The 22,954-nt window shown below is 48.8% G+C and overlaps 1 protein-coding gene across 20 annotated transcripts in view; it reads left to right on the forward strand.

Annotated features, from left to right (window-relative positions):
• Window positions 1-22,954, forward strand: part of NCOR1 (nuclear receptor corepressor 1) — a 148,335-nt gene that overhangs the window by 123,546 nt on the left and 1,835 nt on the right. For 14 of the 20 annotated variants that reach the window (XM_045778291.2, XM_045778290.2, XM_045778299.2 and 11 more), the window contains 14 exons: window positions 496-723; window positions 3,155-3,364; window positions 3,821-3,970; window positions 4,484-4,588; window positions 7,295-7,460; window positions 7,655-8,148; window positions 10,890-11,018; window positions 11,462-11,619; window positions 11,766-11,989; window positions 12,997-13,137; window positions 15,009-15,151; window positions 19,116-19,169; window positions 19,632-19,853; window positions 22,118-22,297. In XM_045778291.2, coding sequence (XP_045634247.2) covers window positions 496-723; window positions 3,155-3,364; window positions 3,821-3,970; window positions 4,484-4,588; window positions 7,295-7,460; window positions 7,655-8,148; window positions 10,890-11,018; window positions 11,462-11,619; window positions 11,766-11,989; window positions 12,997-13,137; window positions 15,009-15,151; window positions 19,116-19,169; window positions 19,632-19,853; window positions 22,118-22,297 — 2,604 coding nt within the window. The remainder of the gene's footprint in view (window positions 1-495; window positions 724-3,154; window positions 3,365-3,820; window positions 3,971-4,483; window positions 4,589-7,294; window positions 7,461-7,654; window positions 8,149-10,889; window positions 11,019-11,461; window positions 11,620-11,765; window positions 11,990-12,996; window positions 13,138-15,008; window positions 15,152-19,115; window positions 19,170-19,631; window positions 19,854-22,117; window positions 22,298-22,954) is intronic. The other 6 variants (XM_045778305.2, XM_045778306.2, XM_045778293.2 and 3 more) reach the window with 4 other exon arrangements.

A 22,954-nucleotide genomic window follows, 5' to 3' on the forward strand; every position in this document is an offset into this window, starting at 1 on the left:
TATATATATATATTTTAAGACTTATTTTTTTAGAGAGAGCACATGAGCAGGGGAAGGGACAGAGGGAGTCAGAGAGAGAGGTAAGCAGATTCCTCACTAAGCGTGGAGCCCAGTGCAAGGCTCGATCTCACAACCCTGAGATCATGACCTGAGCTGAGATCAAGAGTCAGATGCTCAACCAGCTGAGGCACCCAGGCGCCCCTCTCTTAAAACTTTCCAATACTTTCTTGTCTCCAGCTTACTTTATTGTAAGAATACAGGATATAATACGTATAACATACAAAATACGTGCTAGTTGACTGTTGATGTTCTCAGTAAGCCTTCCCGGTGAGTAGCAGGCTGTTAGTTTCGGGTGAGTCAGAAGTTACGCGTGGAGTTTTGGCTCTGCGGAGGGTTGACGCCCCTAATCCCTACGTTGTTCAAGGGTCAGCTGTATAATCTTACTTCCCAAGTTTTCTTAGGAAGTTGTGGTGTTGGCTTTTTCTTTTTTTTCAGTTACGATTTCCTCTAGCAAGTCTACCAACCATGAAAGAAAATCGACCCTGACCCCTACGCAGAGGGAGAGTATCCCAGCGAAGTCTCCAGTACCTGGGGTGGACCCTGTAGTGAGCCACAGCCCCTTCGAGGCCCATCACAGGGGCAGCGGCACGGGAGAGGTTTATCGGAGCCATCTTGCCACACACTTGGACCCGGCCATGCCATTTCACAGGGCTCTGGATCCTGGTAAGCACGGGGTGTGGCAAAGAAATAATACGCCTGTATGACCTTTCAGCCCCTATTTATTAAAGTATAATATGCAGACTGTTGCATTGATCATTAGTGGGCAGCTCATTGAACTTTCGCACCCTACACACCCCCACGTTAGCGGTTCTAAATCCAGAAACAAAATGTTACCAGCACCCGTTACAGAACTGGGAAAAAAAATAGGTATGGCAGTTGGCTAAGCTGATTGAAAAAGTGAGTCAGTGTGGAGAATTATTTGTGAATGACACAGACGTACCTTAAACGTTTAAATTTACAACGTAGCTACTAATTTACGAGTGTTCCGGTGGAAGGTCAGGGTCTACTGATGAAATCTCTCCCTGGTCTTCGTGACGTAAGTGGTACTCACGTTTCCTTCCAGGTTTCATTTTTTCTTCTTGTTCTTGTGTTTTAAAAGATTTTATCTATTTGAGAGATAGCACAAGCAGGGGGAGCAGCGGGCAGAGGGAGAAGGAGAAGCAGACTCCCCCCTGAGCAGGGAGCCGGATGTGGGACTCAGTCCTAGGACCCTAGGATCATGACCTGAGCTGAAGGCAGACGCTTAACCGACTGAGCCACCCAGACGCCCTTAGGTTTCGTTTTTTAAGTGAAGCTAGAATTTAAAGCCACTTCAAAGCAATTGAAATACAGAATTCCTACAGATTTTTTTTCTCAGTCTTTCAAAATTGTCTCGTCCATACCTGATTCAACTTCTATATCGAGTCTTTCCAAAGCAGTCAACTTAGTTTCCAAAGAAACCATTCTTTTCATTCTTTCTCAGCAACCTCCAGATGACTTCATTAAGTTACATAATTACACTAGCAGGTACAACTGGAAGGAACTCTTGAACAGACCAACCCCTCTGACTGTGCATGGACATACTTATACGTGTTGGAGGTGCAGGAGTCTGTAGGTTTTCTGGAGAGCTGTCTGCACTGGGCACGGGCAGCGGGCTCCCCAGAGGGAAAGGAGCCCTGTCAGCACGTCGGTGGCTGACTCGACCCATCCATGTGCCAGCGGCACTCTGTCCTCCCCGTCTTCATCCTTGCTCCTCTTGCCCGCTGTGCCCTACTCAGATGTGTGTTCTCTGCTCGTACCTCTTCTCCAACCTAACTTCCTTGTTTGTTACATCCTTCAAATTGAAATTGGGACACAGGACACCCGTGTTTTACCGTGGTCCTTAGGGAGGAGGTTTTCAGTAGCAGTATGCCAAGATTTCTAAGGGTTACTTACATTTTATAGAAGCAAGGTACCTGTGGAAAATATTTGTTTTTTTTGGAGGTTGTATCAGTGGCATCAAATTGTCTATCACTTGAGAACATTAGGTTTCAGACGAGTTTACACGTAATTCTTCAGGGACTGTCTCCCAAAACTGAGGCAGAAGTTCCCACAGAGTCCCCTGAAAGACTTACCCTGCTGGGAGTTCTGGGTGAAGAAAGGGGAAGCAAACATTCCAGAAAACTTATCATTTGTTTTATATATATACGTATATACATACATACATATATATATATATATGTTTTTAAATATATTTAAATATATAAAATAGTTCACTCAAGTTTTCTGGCAAAATTGAAAGTGTATATTTTAATGTAGTACTTCTCATGGTCCTTCATTTTATTTGCTTGTTATTTTTGAGCTTGAGCTGAATTGAAATGTTTTGAGCAGAGAGACGTCACCTTCTCCCTTTTGCCATACATACCTACCCCTTGCTAGCAACTCGTGTTGTGCTCTAACCCACGTTGTCAAACTGTGGCCAAGGGGCCAAGTCCCGCTGCGGCCCATTTGTGGGAGTAGAGTTTGGTGAGAGCACAGGCACACGTCTGTGGGTGTTCGGTCTGCGGCGGCTTTCATGCAGCGGTGGCAGGGTGGAGTAGGTGAAGCAGACATATGGTCCGTGGAGCCTGAGATGTTTACCATCTGGCCTTCTGTGGAATAAGTCGGCTCATCTCTGCTCTAAACACACGCACTAATTCAGTGCTTGTAGACGAATCATTTTCAGCCCCAGGAAAGCCATTATTTGTCACAAAGTGTATGCACGTGTCTTTACGTTTCGTTGTGTCGAATGATCAGTACTCCAGAAATGATTTGCACACGCAGCTCTTGGAGACCTAGGTGAACGTGTAGTGAAGTGGCGAGGATCGAAAGCGCAGCTGCTTGAGAAGTTCCTTAGCTCCTGTCCTCCCAGCGAAAATGTTCTCGCTTGTCCTGGGCCTAGTTGTCCCCCCTTTACCGTGACGTCTGACGTTAGAATGCGTGTACTCGTCTCGCTGACGAGTCCGGGTGCAGCGGGAATCTCCGTCACTCCCCGCGGCGTCCCGGCCACGCTAGAGCTGCCCGCGCGTGTCTCTCTGTGGGCGGTGTTCAGCGCATGAATTGCCCCTAAGTGCCTTTCTCTCGTTCTGTCCGCCAGCAGCCGCCGCTTACCTGTTTCAGAGACAGCTGTCCCCAACCCCCGCCTACCCCAGCCAGTACCAGCTTTACGCCATGGAGAACACCAGACAGACAATCCTCAACGATTACATTACCTCACAGCAGATGCAGGTGAACCTGCGCCCGGACGTGGCCAGAGGCCTCTCCCCGCGGGAGCAGCAGCTGGGCCTCCCGTACCCGGCCACCAGGGGTGCGTGTCTTTCCCTTCGCGTTTCCCGCGGTGCGTTAGGTGTACCGAGTACCGAGGAGTATTTGCTGAGTGAACAGTGGAACGAAAGAAAAGGCAGCCCTGTCCTTGCCTCTGTAGCTTGTAGCCCTCGGGGGCGGACAGAGAACGCGTCAAGACGGAGTTTCGGAGAACACTGCCGTAACCAAACTACCTGAAGTCCTTGTTTTATCAGTTCGCTGTCTCTCCTAATCTGTCCGTGCTCCGAGGTGACTCGTATGGGGCACAGGATGTCATAGCCTTGCGTAGATTCAAAGAAGGTCTTACAAAGTCACGATGATCTGAACGGTCTTTATTTATACTGTATGCAAAGTATCATTGGGTTGTGGAGAGAAACGGTTTAGAAAAGCCACGTACAGTTGTGTATCTCTGGAAAAATGGACATTTAACATCCTTTTATTGTCTTTGTCGTCCGAGCAGGAATCATTGACCTGACCAACATGCCTCCGGCCATTTTAGTGCCTCATCCCGGGGGGACAAGTACTCCTCCCATGGACAGAATCACTTATATTCCTGGCACACAGATTACTTTCCCGCCCAGGCCCTACAACTCTGCGTCCATGTCTCCAGGTAAGAGGCCGGTCGCACCCCCCTCTGACAGGACCAGCGTGCCTACGTGTTGACAGCGTAGCCTTTGAAGGCGTTTGGGGCACTTTCCCCCCGTTTGGTCCGCTGGGTTTTTTTGGTTTTGGGGGTTTTTTAAAGAGAGAGAGCGGGGGGGTGAGCAGGGGGAGAGGGACAGAATTTGCTTAGGGGGGAGCCTGACGTGGGGCTCGATCCCACCACCCTGAGATCACGACCTGAGCTGAAATCAAGAGTCGGATACTCAGCCAACTGAGTGCCCCTGGTCTGCTATTTTTCACTTAATACTTAATAATAATTGTTACATGCTGTCTGTCACCAGATACGCCAGAAACATCCCAGAAGCTTGTGTTAGGTGTCACTTGTCATCCAAGACTCTTAAACTGTCTACATCTTAAGTTTGGAGTGTTTTGAAGAATTTTCACTTAAAAATGTGGAAGTTGTTCATATCTGACGGGTTGGTGTTCTTGTCTCTAAGTTGCCGATTTTTATGTTTTACAGGCCACTCGACACACCTTGCGGCGGCCGCAAGTGCGGAGCGGGAGCGGGAGAAGGAGCGGGAGCGGATCGCGGTGGCCGCGTCCTCAGACCTCTACCTTCGGCCAGGTGAGCGGCGTGCCGGGGACACCCCTTGGTCATCGGGGCGTCGGGTGATCTTAAACGCAGGAATGAGGAGCTAGAAAGTCACCTCGCGCCTTAAGTGAGGTACAGGCCAGAGGGCCGCAGGAGTGGGAATGGCGCAGACATGAACTTCGAGCAGGAAGCTGAGGTTTTCACGAGGAAGGCGTCGTTGTTTCTGGGCCCCGGCATTTGGCTACAATTGGGCCTGAAGGTCCTGGGCGCGGAGCGCGGTAAAGCTGAGAGCGGCCCGAGCACAGGTGGCGTGTGAGGAAGATGGCCGTACAGGGAGAGGGTGGGGTGACATTGGGAATCACAGGCGCTGCCATTCGGCAAGGAGGCCGGTGACATGATGAGGGGCATTTACGCGAGAGAGGCTTGAGGGGGGTTAGAAGCCTGGGGGATGGCGTGGGCTGGCACCAGGAGGACAGCGAGGCCGTGTCTGTGGTTCGTGTGCGCTGGTGGCGGTGAGGTTCGCGGCTGGGCAGGGCTGGGAGGGAAGTGCCGGGAAGAACGCATCGCCGTGCATGCAGAGGACTGGGCCGTAACTCAGTGGGTAGGGGGTGTCTGCACAGAAGATAGAGCGGGAGTAAGGAAAGGAGTAGGGAAAGGAGAGGGAGGGAGTTTCATTGTGGGACGTACTTTGCCCCGTCTCTGGAACATTCGTTGTAACCCGTGGTAGATTTGTCATTTTGCGTTCTGTTCCATCAGTGAAAGGAAAGTACTTCCCATGTCTGTGTTGCCAGACAGATCTGGCACTTAGGAGAAAAGACAGGCTGAACATGGTGACCTAGGAGTCCCCTGCAAGGGCCGTGACTCTGGCTCGGATGAGATTTCCAAGCATCCGGCGTGTGGGGAGGTGGGGGCTCAGTCCATAGGCGTTACTGGCAGGGGTGTTAGAGGTGCAGGCGAGGGGACCAGAGACTCGGTCAGAGAGGTGGGTGCAGACGGAAGGAGGGCAGGCAGGTCTCACACTCAGTCAGGGGGACGTGGTGGCAGTATAGAGCAGGGGCCCAGAGCTGGTCTTCGTATCTGACCCAGTAACGTCATTCCTGAGGATTTATGTGGAATAAATCAGTGGTTTGGAAAGCCTGGAGACAGTGAGCCATAACCTTATTGCCTGTATATAGTAAAAAATCCCTAAGTGTCTGACCACAGGAAAGGCTTTAGTGAATTGTGAAATAGCACCCAAACACCGATTATATGTTGGCGGCTTAAAAACCGTGGACGTTGATTTAATTAAAGAAAGCATCACTTTGGTAGGAACTATATTTTAAAAATGCTCGTGATCCCATTAACGAATAACATGCAGATTGAAGGTGGTATAATACCATCTTACTCCATCAGACATTTAAAAAGTTGGTAAGTATTCTGTGTTGTCGTGTCTAAAGAAACAGGGGCTCTCACACATCGTCAGTGGCAGTGTAAACAGGGATAGTCTTTGCAGGGGCACAAAAACTTACTAGCAGTTCCTCCTCAAGAATACAGAAATGCTTACATAAGCTGTTGTGTGGTCAGAAGGGAGAAGATGGCCCAGAGGCTTGTGCTAAGTGGTCCGTGCTGTGCGTGTAGGGGCGTAAGCCAAAACGGCCAGCCCTCTGAGGACAAAGGACAGAGGAGGCAGAGAAGAAAGTGATTAGAGAGGGAGGTTGAGATCTTCGCAGGGAGTAGTGCTGACCGAGTCCCAGCTGTGGCTTTGTTATGGGAGAGCTGAGGACATTGAACAACCGTCTCAGGGCCGGGGAAGTGTAGTTGCGGAGCTGAGCCTTTGGGGAGGGCGGCGTGAGTGACTGAGCCTTTGGGGAGGGCGGCGTGAGTGACGCGTCGGAAGAGAACGCGCTGAGAGAAGGGCTTCGCTGGGGAGGGCAGAGGTGGAGCGGGGCAGGGAGAGCTGCGGTGAGAGGAAGCTGCTCAGACCCCGGGCTTGGCGGCAGTGTGCCGTGTCCATCACGGTACTTAGACGGCTGTACCGAACGGGATTCTGGAAACGATCAGCACACCAGAGTCTGAGGAAATATCTGAGATGAACTTATCTGATTGGAGGGAGGGCAGCTGACACCACCCCCCTGCACTGGAAAATACAGCCATAACTCTGACTCCCCAGAACTTAACTGCTGACAGCCTGCTATTGGCCGGAAGCCTGACCGAGAACAGAAAGAGCTGACTGACACGTATTTTGTATGGTCTGTGTACCATGTACTGAATTCTTACAGTAAAGTAAGCTAGAGACAAAATGAGAAATCGAAGGGAAGAGAAAATACATCTACACTCGTACTGTGCCGATTTTTCAAACCACAAATCCACGTGTAGGTGGAGCCGTGCCCTTCAAACCCCTGTTGTTAAAGGACCAACTCTACGTGATTGTTGGTGTTCCTTTTGTTTCTCTCAGGAATCGCTGTAGAAACTTGTCACGTAAATGGAAGTGACAGTAAATGATAGTTGATGTTTTCGTTTCGAGTTGCTAGTATGGTTTTATTACATCTTTATTGAGAAACTCTTATAGAACATATTTCTAGAAAGGCCTCAAGACAGCATATCAGGTTTCTTACCTTTTTTCTGTTAAGGAATATTAGGAAATGAACAGCCCCTAAATGTCGCTGTCTCTAGCTTCTTCCTTATGGCTTGTCTTTTCTTCTTTTTTGGTTGTTTTTTTTTTTTGGTTTTTTGTTTTGTTTTGTTTTTTTGCCTTCGCAGGCTCAGAACAGCCCGGCCGACCTGGCAGTCACGGATATGTCCGCTCCCCGTCCCCTTCAGTGAGAGCTCAGGAGACCATGCTGCAGCAAAGACCCAGTGTGTTCCAGGGAACCAATGGAACCAGTGTAATCACACCTTTGGACCCAAGCGCTCAGCTCCGCGTCATGTAAGTCCCGTGCAGCATTCTGACCGAACACAGCGGTCTCTGGCTCCCGCCCGCTCGGACCTGTGACTGCGGTGGTATGACCTGCTGCCCGCCCCACACGCCTTGGGGTTGCAGCGTGTCCTTCCGCCGCCCCAGCCCGCCCCCAGCAGAGCCTGCCCTTCACGGACTTGTGTGTGGTTTGCTTTCGTTCGCAGGCCGCTGCCCGCCGGGGGCCCGTCCATAAGCCAAGGCCTGCCGGCCTCCCGCTACAGCACCGCTGCGGACGCCCTGGCCGCCCTTGTGGACGCCGCAGCCTCCGCCCCCCAGATGGAGGTTTCCAAAACAAAAGAGAGTAAGCATGAAGCTTCCAGGTTAGAAGAAAATTTGAGAAGCAGGTCAGCCGCAGTTAGTGAACAGCAGCAGCTAGAGCAGAAAACCCTGGAGGTGGAGAAGAGAGCTGTTCAGTGTCTGTACACCTCTGCAGCCTTTCCAAGTGGCAAGCCCCAGCCTCATTCTTCAGTAGTTTATTCTGAGGCTGGGAAAGATAAAGGGCCTCCTCCAAAATCCAGATATGAGGAAGAGCTAAGGACCCGAGGGAAGACTACCATTACCGCAGCTAACTTCATAGACGTGATCATCACCCGGCAAATTGCCTCGGACAAGGATGCAAGGGAACGTGGCTCTCAAAGTTCAGACTCTTCTAGTAGCTGTATGTATCTCAATCTGAGTTTTGCAATGTGATATCTGAGTAAAGAATTACTTTATTCTTTTGGTAAAGCAGAACAATATGATACAAAGAAAATCCTGATCTGAGAGTAAATGTAACGGGAAGGTTTTGTGGGTTAGTAGTGCAAAAACGTCTCTTCTATTTGTCATGATGATTTAAACTTCCGAGTTTCCTAAGGATGCCTGTCAAGAGCATTTTCCATGAAAACACTGTGTCCTGTATAGAGGTAAAATTGGAAAGTAGGGCGGAGTGCATGAACATTTCTGGGCCTCTGAGAGGTCAGAGGGGCTACCAAGGCCTCTTACGAAGCGTTTTCTGGGATGAGGGTCAGTATTTAGGTTGATACCCCAAAGCCTCTTATATCCTTTTTCTAAGACACAAATTTTAAAAAAGTGAGACCACTGTATTGCTGGTCATTGGTATTTACGTTACACCTTTTTTGCAAGCTGGATCTGTAAGAAAAATTTTTTCATGTATGTATTGGTGATTTTTATTCCTTCTTCATGCATATCGTCCTCTCTGTGCTCATTTTCTACAATTGTTTTCATGTGTTTCTTTCTTTTTATTTTAAACTGTTTTAAATTTTACTTTCATCCCAGTATAGTTAACAGAGTGCTGTGTTGGCCCCAGGTGTATAACATAGCCATTCAGCACTCCTGTCCGTGACTCGGTGCGCACCGCGCGATGAGTGTGCCCTTCCTCCCCATCCCCGGTTTCCCCAGCTCCCCTCTGGTGACCACCAGTTTGCGATCGTTGCAAGTTGGAGTTCGATCAGGTCTCGTTAGTCATTTTGACGTCTACCCTATGAGTCCGTAAGAGTTCACAAATCTACAGTAAAATGCTGGAAGAGTTATTTCAAATTTATTTTTAACGACTGCCTAAATTCTGTATAGAATTCCTGAAGGAAGAATCGGGTATTTAAGCAAGTATCTGCTAATACTTGAAGTAATTTAACCATGTGTGGCCATCTCTCTGTTGTTCTTGTTAATGAAATGGAGGAGAGTTGGCGATTTCTTATGCATGAGCAATGCAATGCGTAATTCTTGGTACCTCTCCCTGTGCCTGCTTAGAATCTGTTTGGGTAAATATCTACCCCATGGCTGAGCTTTTTGGAAAGAAGGGGGCAGATTGGTAGTCTGCTGTGTAGACAGAAAACTTGTGTTCGCCTGGAAGGACGAACATCTGCAAAACAGATATTTCACGCACAGAAACTTGCTAGCCGAGGATCTGTCGTTGCAGGAGCAAGCCTGGAGGGGTCACCAGCACACCTGGTGACCCATCCAGCCCGTGGCCTATCGGGTGCCGGGGCGCACGGCGCTGTAGTCACTGGCTAGCACTCCTCTCAGTTAGCGTCACAAACCAGACCTTGCTCTAGGAGTCTGACCTTCAGAAGGTCTGAAAATAGGTTTGTCTTTTCTGAGTGGGGTTATCTTTTTTATCACTGGGCGAATGACTTGCGTGGAGTCCACAGGCTGTTTACCGTTTCTCAGTGTGGTTTTCAGTTTTCCCTTCAGAGCCTCCTTCCCCCTGAAGGGGAAGACAGTTTAGCCTCAGACTTTCTAGGGAGTGTATATTGGATGTGATGAGCAGATTCAGGGTGCTGGGGACATAAACAGTGATGAATGCCAGTGGATACCGAAGTCGCAAGTAGTCTAAATTACTTGGGAAATGGTTATTTATTTTAGTTCCTGAAAGATCATTTCCGTCCCGATTACCAGGTTTCTGTTCTCCTGAGTGAACTAGAAGCTAATTGGAACCTGCCTGGCTTGGTGAAGGGGTAGGAAGAAAGGGCTGCTCAGTCGGGTGCTGGAGGACCTTGGTGGGAGCCCGGTAATAGAGGTCATTCCGAGCTGCTGTCCCTGTGTCCAGGACCCACTGACTGATCACCCTTGCTGCTCCAGCCAGCGCTGCATAGACCCTTTGAGCCTCTGAGAGTTTTCTCAGATTTTGCAGCCTGTAGATGCGGAGTGCATGCTAAAGTCAGAAGGTTCCAGAGCAGGAAGTTCCATGTGCCTGGCCCCTCGCTCTGAGGCCACGGCAGGACTGTGAACAGCGGCCTGGACCCCTGCTGCATCGACCCTCAGTCAGGCTTCCTGGGAGCTTCTGCTTAGAGGGGCCTTCTCTGATGTGGGCATCCTTTGAATTTGCTTTTCAGACATTCCCTACCATTTCTGTGTCTTTTCACAGTGTAACCGTGCTGGGAAATCATTTGGAGTGATACTTTTTGTCTGCAGTAATCCAGTGATTTATGAAAACTGTTATATGTTGTTACTTCATCTGTAGCTCTAATAGGATCGTGGTAATGAAGCAACCGTGTAGCCTGAAGGTTTTTATAAGAGCCGACTGTCCCCCGGAATTTTAATCATTGGAGATGGTGAACTGTGATCTACTCTCTGATTTGTTCGGCCTCCTCTGAGGAGTGTCCTTCCTGGTGGCAGTGTTCTCCAGCTCCCAGGAGAGCGTCACAGATCTGTTGCCAGCCCGCCTCTCCTAACGGTCCTAGAGGCCACCCAGCGTCCGAAAGCCCCGGTCCCTACAGAGACTAGGAACCAGGGGGAGCACTTGCGGACCGCTGCGACCAGTGCATTGAGCTGCTTGTTTTTTTATCATCGACCATTTCTGAGAATAAAAACCAAAAACGTGTGAATAGGTTTGAAGAATTTGGACTTTTGAAACGTTTCCCGGGATTAGTTTTAAAATCAGACTCTTTGCTTTTCTTCAAGTATCTTCTCATCGGTATGAAGCCCCCGGCGACGCTATCGAGGTGATCAGCCCCGCCGGCTCCCCGGCGCCGCCCCCAGAGAAGCTGCAGGCCTACCAGCCGGAGGTGGTGAAGGCGGCGCCGGCAGACAGTATGTATCCGTCAGCCGCCGGCTCACGTGCTTCCGTACCTGCTCTGTCGTCGGCTTCTGATTATCCCGTCCGGGCCATGCTAGGAAGGAACTGGTCTGGTTTTGTTCTCGAGTCATCGTTACAGGCGTCTGCTTTAGAGACAGGCACAACCGCACTCACAGAAAGTTGGTTTTCAGCTTTTCTTGATCACCCCTTTGTTCGTATTTAATGATACAGGAAACGGTTGCTGGTTCGTTCGCCCACTTACGCTCTCACGGTTCATTCTACACTAGTCCTGATTGCCGTCAGTCAGTGTTTTTCCCCTCGAGATTCAGATAACGAATTCTGTGTAGAGATAGGTATCCCATCATTCGCATGTGCTTCTCTGAGTTCCGCTCGGTGTTTGATGATAAGAGGAAGGCTGGGGCATCTCTGAGTAAGACATCTGTCTGTCCTCCGTTAGGTGAAGCCACCAGACAGTACGAAGGACCATTACATCACTACCGACCGCAGCAGGAACCACTGTCTCCACAGCAGCAGCTGCCCGCCTCCTCACAGGCCGACGCGGTGGGGCAGGTGCCCAGGACCCACCGCCTCATCACGCTCGCTGATCACATCTGTGTAAGTGATTCTGTTCCTGTTTCTTTGGTCAGTGCAGAAAGCACGTTTCACAGAGAGTCACAAAAAAGATGTCCAGGTTTTTTTATGCTACGTTTTTTGGCAAGTACTCAACGGGTTTAACCAGCTCCTTCTTTTTTCATTCACAGCAAATTATCACACAAGATTTTGCTAGGAATCAAGTTTCCACACAGCCTCCCCAGCAGCCTCCCACTTCTACATTCCAAAATTCACCATCTGCTTTGGTGTCCACGCCCGTGAGGACTAAAACATCAAATCGTTATAGCCCAGAATCCCAGTCTCAATCTGTCCACCATCAAAGACCAGGGTCAAGGGTCTCTCCAGAAAATCTTGTGGACAAATCCAGGGGAAGGTATGGCTTTTATTTCAAACTCTGTGTTCATTTCCCAGCAGTAAAACATGTTGTTTTACTGTTACTCTCTACAAATAACCCTACCAGATAGGGGATTCATTACGTACACCTAAAATTTATTTGCCTTCGTTCCTTGGGAAATGCAAATGAGGATTTCCCCTCTGTATATTCTTGGAATGTTCATTGTCTGGGCAGTTGGTACCGTATCTTTTTAACGTATATTCAAGTCCAGTTCTTCATCTTTCAATGAAGGGAGGTGATAGATGCTGTTTCAAGTTTGATAAATCAAGAAAAGTATAAGATTTTTTTAGAGTTTTAGAGGTAACCACCAAAGAACTCAAAGAAAAATGGTTAGAAATGGCCACCTGTAAAAACTGGATGGGGTCGATTGGGAAAGGAGGTGACAGGGCGTATACCCATATATAATTATACTCAAAGGTCACAGGTGGCTCTTAAATGTATAATCACTCAGCCAAAAACTTTTTTTTGGTCTAAACAGTATGTGTCTCTCACATTGTTCTTACCAACATGGTAGCCAGAGGAAGACCATTAAATTGCAGAGAACCACTTAGCCCTACAAGGGTGTAACTTGAGCCTGTCTGGACTTCCTAGACAAGCGCTCAGGGTTCAGTTTGGTACTCCAGCCCTTTTTCTCTTAACTTAGTGGGGAAAGACCTGGTAAGCAGTGAGAGCCTGGAGGGCTCACCGGAGTAGCTGGCCAAGGGTGGGGTGGTGGGGTGTGATGGCGAAGCACACAGTGACCTTGACCTCCCAGCGGAGCACTGCCTGTCCAGGGGTGCTTGGTGTGCATGCGTGGACAAAGCAGCAGCAACAGACTTTTTGGTACCCAGGTGTATAATGAAAACCTGAGGCATCTTTTTGCTGATAAAAATTAGCAGCTTTTATTCCTTCTCCTCAGTGAAGTAATGAGTAAACCAATTTGTTTTGGGTAATTTGTAGGTGGGCCCTAGGAATACAGTCTAATACTTTCTGTGTTACAATGTCAGGCCTGGAAAATCCCCGGAGAGGAGTCACGTCCCTTCTGAGTCCTACGAGCCCATCTCTCCGCCCCAGGTTCCAGTTGTGCATGAGAAACAGGACAGCATGCTGCTACTGTCTCAGAGAGGAGCAGAGCCCGCGGAACAGAGGTGAGGGGCCGGCTGTCTTCCTGGCTGGCAGCTCCCACGTGTGTGCGCGTGTGTGTGTGTGTGTGTGTGATGTGCTTTCGGTTTTCCTTAGGTCAGTGCCTCTTCTCCCTTCTGCTTGTGTGTCAGGATAGGAGTCTTGAAGGATCCTGCAGTCTGTTTCCCTGGTGATCTAATGCTAGCACATTTTAATGAAAAAGTGATACTTAAATAGGTTAAAAAGTGTTCATTGTTTTTCTTGAAATTAAGCCTTCTAGATGGTGGGGTTTTTTTTTTTTTTAAAGATTTTATTTATTTATATGACAGAGACAGTGAGAGGGAACACAAGCAAGGGGAGCGTGAGAGGGAGAAGCAGACTCCCCGCTGAGCAGGGAGCCCGATGTGGAGCTCGATCCCAGGACGCCGGGATCATGACCTGAGCCACCCAGGCGCCCCTAGATCTGATTTTTTTAAAAAAACGTTTTTGTCTGTGTGGTCACCCTTTGATCCAAGCACTGTTTTAGTGCGAGGCATGTACCGAGCCTTGTGGACTGTACGTGGAAGGGAAGTAACTGCTTCACATATTTTTTCCTTACCTGTTTCTAACCCTAACACGACCCCCGTGAATTCTTACTAGATTTTTATTCCCATGTGGATTAGCCGCCTTCAGTTCGGCCTCGACCTGGTCCACTTCCCCTAGAGCCCTTGTCCAAACTCACAGACTCAAGCGCCAAGTCACTGGGTTGGCATTTGAGTCTCTCTGTGAGCAGGTTCTTGCCACACCTCGTTTCTGCCACTCCGCCCTGACCCTTCTTTGTCCACGACCAGCTGCTTGCTGTCCCTGGAACGCCTTTCAGTCCCTGTGAATGCGGTTTGCGGGGTGTATGGCACCTGTGATGCTCTGAGAGGGGAAGACCGGATTTGCCGCGGTCAGATAGAGAGGGAGGGTCCAGCTTTACAGCGAGGTCTCACTGCCGTTGCTGCGCTCCTTACAGTGTGCTCTGGGATACTTACATGTTGTCCGTGCTCACGGGGAGGCAAATAGATGTTGGTACCTCTCAAGGAAATGAAGAAAATCCATTTTTGGAAAGGGGGATGATGTTACATCTAATGATATGTTTACATGTTTTCCCTTAAGTTTGGGAGTTTTTTGAGGACAGGGCCACATCTTATTTTTCTGTTGCGTATTTGTCTCTCTTGACATGCAGAAGGGATTCTTAGGTTTCAGTGAATCCACATGACCAGATTAGCCTTCCACGTGTTCTTTGCTACCGTCTCCGGCTCTAGCTAGACCCCTGGTGGTCTTGAGCCGGTAAGGAAACTTGTTTAAGATGGGTTAGCATAGGAAGCTGCGAATGGATCGTGAAATGTTTTACATGAAGCTCAGCTCATGGGGTGGGAGGCCTGAAATGATGTAGTGGAGGCAGTTCTATTTCTACGTGGTAGCTCTTTTCTCTTGAAGTCCGCACGGTTGAATTGCTTACGAATGAGCTCTTGCTGTTTCACAGGCAAATAGTGCCACTAGTTCTAATGTGTTGTGCTTCAGAGGCGTTCTGCTAGTGGAGTCGTCCCCGGTCTGCGGGGCAGCTGTAAACATACCGTGTCTGCGCTCTTAGGCAGATGGCGGGGTGAGCTGTTTCTGCGTTTTCCCATTAACATCATTTGCTGCTTATTGGGTCTTCGTTAAGAATCTCTGTCCTGGATCATCCCCATTCCTGTCCTGATTTTGTGAGAGCGCTAATGTATTAGTTTGTGTCCGGAAATCTGACGTCCGGTTGTCACCACACACACGAGGTGGGGAAGCGGTAGTTCTCCCACATAGTCCACGGAAGTCCCCAGGGTTAGGGGCACATGACGAAACAGAGCTACTAACAGACACAACTGTGTCCCCACAGGAATGATTCCCGCTCGCCAGGGAGTATAAGCTACTTGCCTTCATTCTTCACCAAGCTTGAAAACACGTCACCCATGGTTAAATCAAAGAAGCAGGAGATTTTTCGTAAGTTGAACTCCTCTGGTGGAGGTGACTCTGATATGGGTAAGTGGGATTTCTTTCATGAATCCCAAAATAAAACCTGCATTAATAATGATCTCTCCGGTGTTGCTTCTCACGCGGTCCTTGAGTTCGCAGGCTCTTATAGGCATCTGTCCAACCGCATTTGAGCTTAAAGCCTCTTCTCAGACGTTTGCCCGTGAGTGAAGATTGCCTGCTAGCGAGCAAGAACTTGCTGCTTTCTGAAGCTGCCTGTGTTCTCTCTGAACAAGTGTGGGGCCTGGGAAACTTCTCTTCTGTGGGGCTGGATCAGCTCCTTGCATTTTTTTCACGCACTGGTCTTAGTTTTACGCTTTGGGCCTTCTCTCCGTGACCTCTCCTCCGCCATTTGAAGACAAGTCATGTCCTTCAAGTCTTATCTCTGGAAACATCCCGTTTCATCCGCTGTTCATCCCACGCTGGTTGCCATGTCAGATGCTCTCCACAGAAAACCACCTTCTTTAGCTCCACCTGTCCGCAGGCTGTGAGCAATGTGGGATGATCGCCCCCAAACGTGTCACTTAATAGTAAGGGTTTTTGGCAAGCAGTACAGTTAGGTTCTAGTGCACTTAACACCAGTAGAAATATCAAGGCCTCTCCTAATGTGCTGCTCTTGACCCAGACCTTTCCCTCGCTGTACCTCTGTAGTTACTGGCTCCAAGTACAGGCCACGGCAGTCCGTGCTTGTGCTGTGCAGTGACTTTTCCTGCCCTAGCACAGTCTTTCTGGATCTCGGTTCAGTCACTCAGCATCCGTCTGCAAACGTGATCCATCCACCACGTAAAAGCAGAACGACAGTCATTTTGGTAGCAAACGGCTGTAGAGTCAGAGAGAGGGACAACTCTAGGCACTTGTAAGCCCGATAAACTCATTCCAGCCTCACAGACAGCCCTACGCGCTGCAGCGGAATTGTCTCCAGAGCGCAGATGAGGAGAGCGAGACGTCTAGGAACGTGCAGCCTGCCTCACTAGTGAGACGCTGGCCCACGCTCCTCCAGCAGCTCTCTGTTCACAGCGTCGCCCCCGCGTCGTTGGGAGACACGCGGTGGGCGAGAGCTCTGTGGCATCCGCACGTTCCCTCGGGGGCGACGCTGTGCGTTCCCTGGGCGCCTCCTCGCGCTCCGTTGCTGGCGCTCACTCCCACGATCGCTCTGTCCCACTTCTGCCTCTTTCGTCAAGCGTATCTGGGGACGCGGCGAGAGTTGTTGGGTGTGGGCCATCCCCACTCTGCTTGTTTCTGTGACCTGCGACTGCTGGTCTCCTGACCCCGTCACGAGAAGCTGGGGGCTCTGAACTCCGGACTGCCAGGGGGGTGCGCGTCTGGATCTGACCCTTTGTGATCAATAAAGGTCGAACGTCAGAGAGAAAAAAGGACGAGCCCAGTGTCAGTTACTGTTTGTGACCTTTGTCTTTCGAAGTGGCAACAAATCATCTGAAAGAGAAACCTTTTCGAATTATTGGCCAGAATTGCTATCAGGCGTACAGATATCCTTTCTTTTTTAAAAAAATTATTGTGACATTTTTCCATCTTGTCACTGGTTTCATCTGTTATTTACGGTGCCTCAGATGTCACCAACAAAAGTCTGGCGCGCTCGTCCTCTGACTCTCTCAGAACCGGAGGGGGGTCTGCCCGAGCACGGACGGCAGCCGGTGCAGAACTCTGTCCCCTTCGTGTGGTTTGCATTCATCCTCTCTGGTCTTGGTCTTGCCACGTTAATGGGGAAAAAATTCTTGACAGGAAAATGCCACGTGACTGGAGGCAGCCTACTTTCTGGTTTTGTCTTCTGTCTTCCGTTGTCCTCAGGCAGTGGCTCTCTCGTTCGCCCATTCAGTTAGTTACTGAGCAGGGTCCTGTGCTGGGTGCTTGCAGGATGACAGATGGTCTCGACTCTGAAAACGTGTAAGGAAACAAGTACCTAACTTTAACCCAAGATAAAATTTATGAACGGCTTAAGGCAAGTACTAACGAAATTGCTGGAGGATTGTTTAGATTGCCAGAACTGTTTTCGATTGTGGAAAGGGACAGTTAAGGAATTGTATTAAGAATCCAGTGGGCCGATGGGTCCCCGGGACACGTTCAGTCGTCCTCGGGAAATAGAACTGAGAAATCCAAGCCATCAGCAACCAAGACCACTTTGTTTCAAGTCTGTCAATTCAGCGTGCCCACCGAGGACATCGGTGACTTTATTCTTCAAAAACCGTAATGCTTTAAAACTTACTTTATTTGACCTCCCATGAACCATTCTCCTCTTCCAGAAATATTCTCTTCTCTTGCCTTTCAGATACTATGTTCTCTCGTGTTTTTCCTCTACTTCTCTGGTCTTGTGTTATGTCTCCTTAGCAGCTCGGTCTTGCTTTGCCTGGCCCTTGGATGCTGGTTTTCCTAGTGTTCTGCTCATGCGATAAATCCTTGAGTCCTGTCATCCACTCTGGGAGTTCAGACTGTGTGCCGAGAACTCCGAACTCGTATCTGGACTTCAGCTTTTTCTACTAAGTTTTACTTACTTACCTCTGCAGACCTCATGTCTTCTCGGAATATCTTGCTTCTGAAACGTCTAACCCTGAATTAACATTCTACCTGTCCACACAGAGAAGTCTCTAGCCCCTCCTCCCCTGCCACGCTTACCGCCACTGTGGCTCCACTGTCACTCTCCGGCATCGTCCCCCGTCCCTCTTCCTGTCGAGTCTGGCTCCCAGACAGCTCGCACACGCTGCTCTTCCTTGTGTCTCGTTTCTGAACAGTGATCGTGATCTCTCCCAAGCTTGCCCATCTCTTTAAACTTGGTATCTATCACAGTCCCTGGAGTGCAGGCCCCAGGACTGTGGTCGGCACGGTTACTGAGGCACCCAGGGGATTCTGTTCTGTTGGCCTCAGGAAGAGCCACACTGAACTGTGAGCTCCAGAGGTCAAGGAAGGGCGTTCATTTTAAGCACAGGATCTTCGAATTCTCATGGGTTGAAAAATGTGAAGTTGTCTTTATCTGGCCATCTCGATCAGTAAGAAGGTGATTTTATGATGATTCAACCAGATAATTGTTCGGTAAATATTTGTCAAACGAATGAATGAGTCCTATTCCACAAACTTCTATGAGGACTGCGAGGCTGTATCCGTCACTTGGTATTTGTTCAGGTTCGGTTTCTTTACTGTAAATGTCACCGGACCCGTAAGTAGGGAGACGGTCCTTATTGTGTAAGCTCTTCCTGGGGATTTCTCTCCTCCTCCTCCTGTTGCCAGTTTACAGCTTCCCTGATCAAGAAAGTTAGTTCCTAGGCCCGTCTCCAGAGCCCAGTCTCATCTCCAGGGAAGGGTCCATCCTGCTGCAGACGCATCCCAAACGCCACATCCTGCCCTGGGACTGTTTTGCCGCCCACCTCCTCCCGGCAGTCTTCTCTCTCTTCCCAGTTCTCAGCATCAAGTCGGAGGTTGGGATGAAAACACCGTTTGTGTTCCCAGATTCCTCCCGTTCCCACGCTGTGCTGCCTGTCGTCAGACTGTGCCAGTGACAGATCGCAGGCTTGGCGGGAATCTTTGTCTCTTCCCGGGACCGTGAGAGTAGTCCACAGTGACCCACAGCCGGGAAACCTCCGGTCATTTTCATGCTCTTCCCCGTGGGGTCAGAGGTCAGGCCGCCTCACACCTGCTGGCATTGGCCGGGGTCACCTTAGGTCCAGGTCTCTTCTCCAGCAAACTGGCCTCCTCTCCTCCTCATGCTTCTCCAGCAGCGCGGCGTCTTTCCCGCCTCTGGGTGTATCGCTCCTGTTCTCATCTCCTGACCTCATCCAGTTTTCTATTGCCCGAGTTTTTTAAAAAATTATTTCTTTCACTTTATTTTCACTTAACTGGTGAAAAATAAGATTGAGATCATGGAAAATGAAAAAGGTGAATTTTATTGGAGGGTTTTGAGACTTTCTCTCTTCCTGCGTATATGATTGTCACGCGTCAATTAACGTGGATGTTTGTTTAAATACAGCCGCCGCGCAGCCGGGAACGGAGATCTTCAACCTGCCGGCGGTCACTACCTCAGGTGAGCCTCTCCACACAGCGTGTCCGCCACTCGGCAATCGGCGTCCGGTGGCAGTGACGCCAGCAGACACGTAGGGTACCGACTGCACCCCAGGGGACGCTCCAGGACGCACAGATGAATAAATTCGTGTCATCGAGTCAGGGAGGAGATAGTCAGTAGCAGTAAAAAGGGAGTTGAGATTCAGTACATACTTGCTGGAGAGAGAAATGAACAAAGAGTTGATCAAAACCATTAAAGACCAGCATAGAAACTAGGGAGCTGAAATAGAAGAAAGCTGTGGAGTGACTTTGATAAAAGTGCGTGACTGACGCAGCACTCGAGTCCCTCTCGGTGGCTGGAGGTGGCGTGCGCGTGGGCCCTCAGCTGCAGCAGGCAGTGGCCGACAGCCTCTGCACAGACTGTTCTTCTGGTTCTCAGCTGCCTTTCAGAACTAAGCAGAAACTCTGTGCTCGTCTCTTCCAGGCTCAGTTAGCTCTAGAGGTCATTCTTTCGCCGACCCTGCCAGTAACCTCGGTCTGGAAGACATTATCAGGAAGGCGCTCATGGGAAGCTTTGATGACAAGGCGGAGGAGCACGGAGTCGTCATGGCCCAGCCCGTGGGGGTGGTGCCCGGCGGGGCCAACACCTCCGTCGTGACCGGCGGTGAGGCACGGAGAGAGGAAGGGGACCCATCGCCTCATTCAGGTACAGTTTTCACTTTCGTGCTCTGCTGCTGCCTTTCCCAAGAAAAGCCACTTTCTTTCCAAGTTGTAATGCTTCACCAAGAGACTTCATTTTATGTGCTCTCAGACTCTCTGCTCAGGGCTTTACATACAGAAAGCTTTTTTTTTTAAACCCTGTTCAGACATTTTAGTAACATGAACAGAAACTTTCAAAGGACGGAAGTCTTCACGCAGAACGTCGCCATTCAGGGTCGGGTGTTATCTCTGTCTGTGTCTAACCCTTACCTGGGCCGACACGTTTTAACTGTAACACAGGTGCAGTTTCATCGTCTGCTTTTGAGTTAAAAAAAAAAAAAGTGATAGGCTCAGCAGAAAAGAATTTTAAGCCATAGAATGAAGAGTAAGGAAAAACAAAAACCCTTCAGATCACATCATCCAGAAAGCTGGTGTTCTTTTCTGAGAAGCTCATTCTGGAAGTGTCTACAGTCACATAAAAGGACAGATAAGACGTTACAATGAGCTCATTCACACATCCTGGTAGAAGCAAGCACACAGAAAACCGGGACTGGAAGCTTCAGGAACTAGTATCTCTTGTGCTTAAAAATTTACCTGCAGGTCCGAAGTATTTCCAGTTTAATTTAGGGTTTTTTTTTCCTATTATCGTCAAGCAAAAGATCTCACTAAGGGTAAGGAGAAGAGCAAAGAGATGAGAGGTGGCTGGTTTGTTTTGTTTCCAACCTACATCTGTTAATGTCAGGACAGTACGGATTCACTCCCCGCTCTGAAAGAGGAGCGTGGTCTTCCCCCTTCTGCTCTTAGCTCCTGATGCGTCCTGACTGGAGTGCGTGTACTTGAAGGTTGGAATGCTGTCGGTTGTGGTTGTGTGGTCCTCCCGCTGCGGCATTCGGTATGGCGTTCACACCCCTTCCCCTCGCAGAGGGTGCTGCACTCAGACTCAAAAATGTCTTCTTGCTGCCTTTATATTTGAAACGACAGCATGGCACTTTTCTCAGAACATCCCCAAGACACGATTACCTTTCTTTCCTGGCATCAGTTGTAAGAAATAAGATTAGACGCCCTCCTTTTTAGCAGGTGACGGTTTATCTGCCCAAAGAATCCTCTTTTCCTCAATTTCGATAAGTTAACTGATGTGTTACTGTTCATTCTGTGTCCGATTTTCCTGGTCATAGAGAGGCCGTCTGCGTCTGCAGGTTGATTTCTACGCTCATGGAAATGTTCTATTTTCTTTGTTGGGGTTTTCCATTTCAAAAACACAGTTACATTTTTGCTGGCTGGTCTTCGTCCTCTCTACCTGGTACCTTCTAATGATTTTCAGTCCCCTTGATCTCTTTCTGTTGCTTTTCCCGTATCTCATTTTCCCTTTGTACTATGACCCTTCTTGTTGTGTCTGTTCTGATACTTGCTGTATTTTGTGTCCTAAGCTTTTCACCTCATCCTTTTCGGTTACTGTCTGTACTTTGAGCTCCTTTTGTAAACTGGCTTCATAGAGTTTGAAGTTTCTCTTCCGTACACGAAGCACCTTTCCCCTCATCCTAAAATATTCGCTTCCTTACCATCGGGGACTTGCACTTGTCCCTGCAGGTCGTTCAGGGTTTTGTGGAAGGCTGTCTGCCCACCTTTCCTGTACGCTGCAGGATTTGGGGTGAAGTTGTTCTGCGGGGGCTGAGGAAACTGCTGCTCACCTTGGCTCTGATCTCTTCGGAGATCTTTTTAATGTGTTGTTCTAGAGGGGCCATCCCACTCCTGTGAACTTCTAGAAACAGAGCCTGGAACAGAAAGGGCCACCAAGACTGGCCAAGCTACTGCTAGGGTCCAACAGTGCTACGAAGGGGCTTCTGTTCTACATTTTTTTTTTCTTTTGACATAAGATTTCCGTGGGTGTTGTATGAACTCCTGTGCTTCTAAGTTGGTGGGCAATGAGGTAGTGAGGATTTAAGATTTTTGTCGACCTGCTTTAATTTCCTTAGCCGTTTCTGTGCTCCAGGACCAGGAAAGAAATGGCGTTCCAGAAATTGTGTTTCCTTGGTGACATGTTTTTAAGTTTATGGCACGAGGACATACCCGTTTTGCTTTAGTTGCTACAAGTAAATTCTGGCTTTTAAGTATTAATTTTTTAACTTTATGGAGTAGTAGGATCCGGATTCTTCATGCTATCTATCATTCTTCTTCTTTCTCTTAGCATTATATAATCATCAGCATTTTGGTAGGTTTTTAAGTTGAGAACATAATTACTCTGTGTCAATAGTTAATTTATTTCACTTTTAGGAGGAGTTTGCAAACCAAAGCTGATCAGCAAGTCAAACAGCAGGAAATCTAAATCTCCTATCCCGGGGCAAGGCTACTTAGGAACTGAGAGGCCCTCTTCCGTCTCCTCTGTACATTCAGAAGGGGATTACCACAGGCAGACACCAGGGTGGGCCTGGGAAGACAGGCCCTCTTCAACAGGTGAGGAACTTACTGCTAGAAAAGGAGTCTTCAAGTGATTTCTTGGTCAGTACTTCTTGTAAAATCAGCAACTTTGGTAATCTCAATACTGTATCAGTAGGTTCCACTTTCCAGAATAGAAACTGAATGCGTAGAATCTTAAAAATTGAAAGAACGCAAGGTCTGATTACCAGGAACGAAGGAAGAGCTGGGGAGACTCCCCACACCCCTCACGTCCGTGCCACGCTGGCAGCGGCACCTGCTACTTGCGGGGCAGAAAGTCTGATTTCAGTCCCTCTGAACTGCACCTGACTCCCACGGTTGCCTAGAGCCTCTTCTGTGGAGTGTTAGAGAAGGTTCTTAGGGAAATACTAAGAAATCAAAGGAAGAAGGGGAATAGTGTACAAAGCCATCCTCTCTCTTGCAGGCTGTTTATACAAACTGTTGAAAGAATATTGTTTTTCATAAACATCCTAGAATATTGTTTAGGATACTTATTAATGGTTTCCATTTTGTGCTTACTTGTAAGCTTTTTTTTCCAAGCCTAACAACCACAATAATGGTAGTCCTGAGAGGGAACAGACTTGACTTGTTTTTGTTTAAATAAAACTGGGATATTCGGTGTAGATTTAAGGGTTTCACAGAATTACAAGCCATTTTTTTAAAGAAGTTAAATAC

The sequence above is a fragment of the Ursus americanus genome, chromosome 14 (genome assembly GCF_024610735.1).
Source record: "Ursus americanus isolate L20-20 chromosome 14, mUrsAme1.1.p, whole genome shotgun sequence".
NCBI lineage: Eukaryota > Metazoa > Chordata > Mammalia > Carnivora > Ursidae > Ursus > Ursus americanus.